The sequence below is a fragment of the Sinocyclocheilus rhinocerous genome, unplaced genomic scaffold (genome assembly GCF_001515625.1).
Source record: "Sinocyclocheilus rhinocerous isolate Xijiao unplaced genomic scaffold, SAMN03320098_v1.1 scaffold775, whole genome shotgun sequence".
In the NCBI taxonomy this organism is placed as follows: Eukaryota; Metazoa; Chordata; class Actinopteri; order Cypriniformes; family Cyprinidae; genus Sinocyclocheilus; species Sinocyclocheilus rhinocerous.
Window position 1 is genome coordinate 130,924 of NW_015645553.1, and position 6,171 is coordinate 137,094.

General features: G+C 30.8%; 1 protein-coding gene across 1 annotated transcript in view; it reads right to left on the reverse strand.

The window, feature by feature from the left end:
* Nucleotides 1–6,171, reverse strand: part of LOC107706569 (zinc transporter ZIP4-like) — a 27,304-nt gene that overhangs the window by 14,446 nt on the left and 6,687 nt on the right. Inside the window, exons 2-4 of the mRNA XM_016510323.1 lie at nt 2,404–2,608; nt 2,163–2,302; nt 592–763 (exon numbers count right to left, since the gene is read on the reverse strand). Of these exons, the coding sequence (XP_016365809.1) occupies nt 592–763; nt 2,163–2,302; nt 2,404–2,608 (517 nt within the window). The remainder of the gene's footprint in view (nt 1–591; nt 764–2,162; nt 2,303–2,403; nt 2,609–6,171) is intronic.

Here is a 6,171-nt window from a genome sequence, read left to right on the forward strand (position 1 = left end):
TTTTTTTGCACCCTCATATTCCAGATTTTCAAATAGTTGTATCTCGGACAAATATTGTCCGATCCTAACAAACCATACATCAACGGAAAGCTTATTTATTCAGCTTTCATATGATCTATAAATCTCAATTTCGAAAAATTGACCCTTATGACTGGTTTTGTGGTCCAGGGTCACATTTGTATTATTAACATTACTAATATTTTCTGTATTTTAAAGTGTAAATGTAAATATCAAATGAAACAATGTCATATTGAAAAAAAAACTTTAAAATAAGTCTGATTGTCTTTAAGCAGAAGATAATTGTTTTCTTTTGATTTTTTGGGTGAGATGTAATATATTTTTCATGAGATTCATCCAATCGTGTTTATTAGCCATGTTTCATGGAAAAGCCAATTTGCAATTTGAAAGCTTTTACAATTATGTATTATTATGGTGGTTATAATTTTTTTTAAAGAAAGTTAACATTATATCAGATCAGTTATATATCATATCACTTAATCATATAATGACATGATATAATGATATAATAATATAATTTATTATATGTCATATCAGTGAAATATATTTACAGCGTATGAACAGGTGACTCACTCTCGGCAGTGCTGAGTGAATCCGGGCTGACGGGTGCGGGACTGATCTCAGAACAGCCTCCGCTGAGGATCTGCTGAATCAGAGCAGGGCTGATCTGTGTGAACTGATCTCTGCTCAGTGATGAAGAGTTCAGCCGGTGAATCCTCAACAGGTCTCCAGCGCTAAAACAGGCCTGCGAGCGCAACAGAATCCACACTGAGACATGCAAATGCACAAAACATATTTCCGCATGAATATTTCATTTCACACCATAGCGGCGCCGCTGCTCTGATAATCATGCGTGAAACACTCGCATTTACTGTTTGCTGAATTATTAATTCCACGCATGTCAGACGACAGGTCTTATTTAGACGCCGTGTGAGCTTAGAGAAATTGGAAATATTCATCATGACTAAAAATGAGCTGGACGTTCGTCAGCACATGCACTCTTAATTTGGCTGTGATTATGACTGGGGACAGATGAAACGCGTATGTCACAAGATCCATCAAGAGAAAGAAACATTAGCGGCCGCTGACACTTCATGTTACAGGCCTCGTAATAATTTCTCACGCAGCCACATGATTGCTTTCTTCGTCAAGTGCCACGGCTAAATGATTGGATTTCTGTGGCTTGCAAAGATTTCCCATGATGCCCCATAAAACTATAGAATGTACAGGGAAAAATACATGTTTTTATGTTGCTGTAAGGTTTAGCGAAGCACAGAATCAGGAATTAAAATTTGAATAATAGAAAGCGAAATGCAATTCAAAGAAATTCAACACAGGTCATGCATTCAGCGAACCCTTGTCATAAAATCAAAGTTCATTTATAGCTATAACAGTCCCTTTGATGAACAATGGTGTGAGATCAGTTATGTGTCCAGATGTGTTACTTTAAGGTTTGTTCAAATTAATGCATGATTGATTACCACAACTTGTGAGTTGATGTAAAGTTAATCATTTAATAATGCAAAAAGTAATGATACAGTAAAATAAAGATTTACTCAAAATTATATAAATATTTAATTTTATTCATTTATTTTGTTATATTTTATTACAAAATATTTTATTTGTTAACTTGCATTTCATGGGACCACCACCACTAATAATAATAATAATAATACGTTTTTTTCTGTATTTTGAAATGTGCTTAATTATTGCATGATTTATTACCGCAAGATTTCCCAAACTAGGGCTGATGAAAAATTATTGATTTAAACTGCAAAAAGTAATATATAAAATAAAACAACAATTTTGGGAAAAAAAACGATTAAAATAAAAACTTACTAAAAATGATTTAAATATAAATATTTTATTTGTTAATCCTTTTTATGTGACCATTAATAATATATATACTTTTTTTTTTTACTTTGAGATTTACATATATATTTTCTTACCTGTGTTTCATGATGTGACCATTAACTGACATCAGAGAAATGTTAACATGTGAATGTGTTGTTAAATGATTAATTATTCTACGTTAAATTATTAAATCTTTAAATATATTAACTTAAAATTTCAGAGGACTTGAAGAAAATCTTGTAGGTCAAAGCGGTTCAGCTGACAAAAATGTTTGGAAATCCCAGGATTACCGTGTCCCAGCTGTTGTTGGTCCGATGAGCATCCAGATGCCTCTGCCTGTGGGTCTCTGTGCTGTGCTCGTCAGCATCATGGTCATCATGGTCATGTTCCTCTCCACCCAGGTTTAAAACCTTTAGAAGCCCCTCAAAATCTGAGGAGAATAATATTATCAAAAACCAAACATGATCACAACAGTTCCATAGATTATACCATATATTATACTGATGCCGAACTATTGTAGGACTATCATACCATGAAGCGTGAGATTACCAGAGCCGTAATGGCTGAAGATGTAATCCAGGAAGTACTGCTGCTCAGGAAGGTGGTGTGTTTTCATGCAGTCTCCACGCAGAGCGTGATAGAGGACGTTTCCCATCACGGCGTCCAGCTCTGTGTGCGTGTGATCACTGTGCTGATGGCTGCTCTCTTCCAGGATGTCCTTCAGAGTGAGACAGGGCTAAAAACAGACAAACACAAGACAGATGTGGCCATCAGCGTCAAATGTCTATCATTTGTCAGTTTGCATTGCGTCTTGAGAGGCTTGCTGTCATTCTCAATGACAAAAGTCAAGTAGCCATTAGCCTTTGCATGCTTTGCTTTACAGATAACCGTGAGCATTCACTAAACAACATAGACATAACTAACCCTCCTGTTGTGTTCAAAAACTGGGTACAACTTTTGTATTTAGGGTCAAATTTACCCACGTTGGTAGAATTTTTTTTAAGTATTAAACTTTATGTTCTCATGTATTTCATATCTTAGTCTTTGACAAGCTACAAAAAAGGTTTTCTGTTTCTGTTTTTTTAGTGTTTTTCAAAGTGTTGATATAATTGATATCATTACTAAAACAAAACCTTTTCATTACTTGAAATCAAATAAAATAATAAAAAAAATTTTTATTTCAAATTTTCATTTACTTCAAGTTGAAGTAATAAAATCACTAAAACTGAAATAAAATGTAATAATATATAAACTAATAAAAATGACTAAACATTACATATTTTATGTTCAACTCAACTAGATGATGAAACAAATATATATAAAATATATATAAAGTAATAAAATAATGAATGTAAAAAATAATAAAATAAAAAGTAATAATATATAAACTAATAAAAATGACCTAAACACACAGCAAAATGACTAAATATTACATATTTTATGTTCAAAATTATCTGCAAAAGTTACAGATTTTTTTTTGTATACTGTTGAACTCAACTAGAGGATGAAGCAGTGAATTTCCCTTGGATGATTCAGAAAACGAGTTTCAGTTTCGAGTAAACTTTGAGTCTTAAATTACATAAGTTCTCATGTATTTCATATTTTAGTCTTTGACAAGCTACAGCCAAAAAGGCAACATTTCAAATTTTCATTTACTTCACGTTGAAGTAATAAAATACCTAAAACTGAAATAAAAAGTAATAATATAAACTAATAAAAATGACCTAAACACACAACAAAATGACTAAATATTACATATTTTTATGTTCAAAATTAGCTGCAAAAAATTTACAGATTTTTTTTTGTACTGTTGAACTCAACTAGAGGATGAAACAGTGAATTTCCCTTGGATGATTCAGAAAACGAGTCTCAGTTTCGAGTAAACTTTGAGTCTTAAATTACATAAGTTCTCATGTATTTCATATTTTAGTCTTTGACAAGCTACAAAAAAAGGTTTTCAGTTTTTTAGTGTCTTTAGTGTTCTTTCAAAGTGTTGATATCATTAAAGCTAAAGCATTAAAAAATTAGTTACTTTAAAATAAAAAAAGAAAAGAAAATATAAAAGCTACAATAAAGGTTTTCTGTTTTTAGTGTCTTTCAAAAATGTTGATATAATTAACTAAAACTAAAACAATTTTTAAAAATCCGTTACTTGAAATAAAAGAAGAAAAAAAAATCAAAAATCTAAACAAACCAGTCAGTTGCCAATAAAGTCAACATTTCGAATTTTCATTTAGTTTAAGAACTAAAATAGCTAAAACTATATAGATATATTTAAATACATCACATATTTTTATGTTTAAAATTAGCTGCACAGACACAAAACTGACAGATCTTCAGGGTTTCAAAACTGAAACAGTGAATTTTCCTTGGATGATTCAGAAGACGAGTCTCGGTTACGAGTAAACTTTGAGTCTCACATTTCATATTGGTTCTCATGTATTTCACATTTCAGTCTTTGACAAGCTACAATAAAGGTTTTCTGTTTTTTTGTGTCTACAGTGTATTACAATACATATTTTTAAAGGCCGTAAGTTTTCACTTATTTTCCAGAAATCTCCACTTCAGTAGCACTTAAAATGTAAAAAAATACATATATTTTTCAAAGTAAAAAAAAAAGGAATGTTTCATAAGAAACTTTTTAAATCTATATTCTATCTATATTCTGAAGGTTTTACAGAGGGGTTTGTTCATATATCATTCGCCTGATATATATATATATATATATTTAACATTTTATTCCTAAGATTGTGGTAAAAATGTATTTTCCAGCTGTTGATAGTATGATTTATAGATAGATTTATTGAGAATCTGAGATTAAGTCATAATTTTTTATCTATTTTACAATAATATTCCATTTAACCTTTTTGTGAAAATTTGGTGCTACTAACAAACCTCAAAACGTTATACTTACATAAATTTATAATACAAAAGTTAATAGTTACCCAACTGAAAACTGAAAAATACTTTTTATGGATTAACATGAATCTCTAATCTACATAAAAAGAATCAATCTTCAAAGTAATACAAGGTTCAATGTACAAAAAGAGCCATGCTAAACTTGACCACAGGTCCTGCCAAAATCTCCTCTACCACAGTAAAACTGTAATAAAAATTAAAGCTTTTTATAATGTATCTTACTATTGTGGAGGCCCACATTCATTTATTAGGATTTTATAGTTTCACCTATACAAAAAAACAAGTGATGATCACTGATTAAATAAATAAATAATAAAAAAAATATCTCAGTGATGTTTTCAGCAAAAACTTAGGAGATTTCAGTCAGATTTTTTTTTTCATAAAACCATGGGTTCATTGTTTGTCATTTCTAATTATGGTAATATATTTCATAACGCAGGACTACGCTATAGTGCAGACAGGGCTAGATGTGTCACAGCCATAGTGACTTATACACTCTAAAAAATGCTGGGTTAAAAAGGGACAAACCCAGCTATTGGGTTGTTTTGACCCAGCGTTTGGGTTCAAAACAACCCAACCGCTGGGTCAAAACATCCCAATAGCTGGGTTTGTCCCTTTTTAACCCAGCGCTGGGTTATATTTAACCCAGCATTTTTTAGAGTGTAAGGTTAAAGTCAAAGTCCAATCACATAAACACCTTTTTCTAGTGCTTTTTGGTGATCAAGATTGTTATGTTGGTTTTGTGGAGTAGTTTTATAAATACAATAAAACCAAAACGTAAGACATTAAGACAAGGCTCTACACAAATAACTGATTTGATCTGAAAGGTTAAACTTGGGTCAAGAGAAGAAAAACTTTCCATAAATGTCAAGCTGAAGAAAGTTGTCATGTTTTATTAAAGCATTTTTGTTCTTCTTGTTTTATGAATAGTTTTGCATTTCATAATTGTTTATCATTTTAAGATATTAAATGACCCAGCTAATAATGAACGTTGTCAGAACGTTCTGGTAAGGTTCTCTCATAGCTTTGAACAAACATTCTTCCAGTAACGTTAATAGAACGTTCGTTCAACGTTACAGGTCTTTAAAAATGTTCTAAAAACTTGTACTTTTTCCTGAAGCATTTTAACTTGACCTTTATCTAACGTTTTTAAATGTTACTACTTGTTTTAGAACATTCTGAGAACATTCACAAGTAACTTTCCATAATGTTTGTAATATGATGAAATAAAATGTTCTAAAAACATTTAAAAATATATTTTTTTCTTCCCGAAATGTTTTTTTTTTCACGTTCATCTGATGTTTTTTAAATGTTAATACTTATTTTAGAACATTCAGAGAACATTCAAAAGTAACTTTCCATGTTTGTATAAAATGAAAT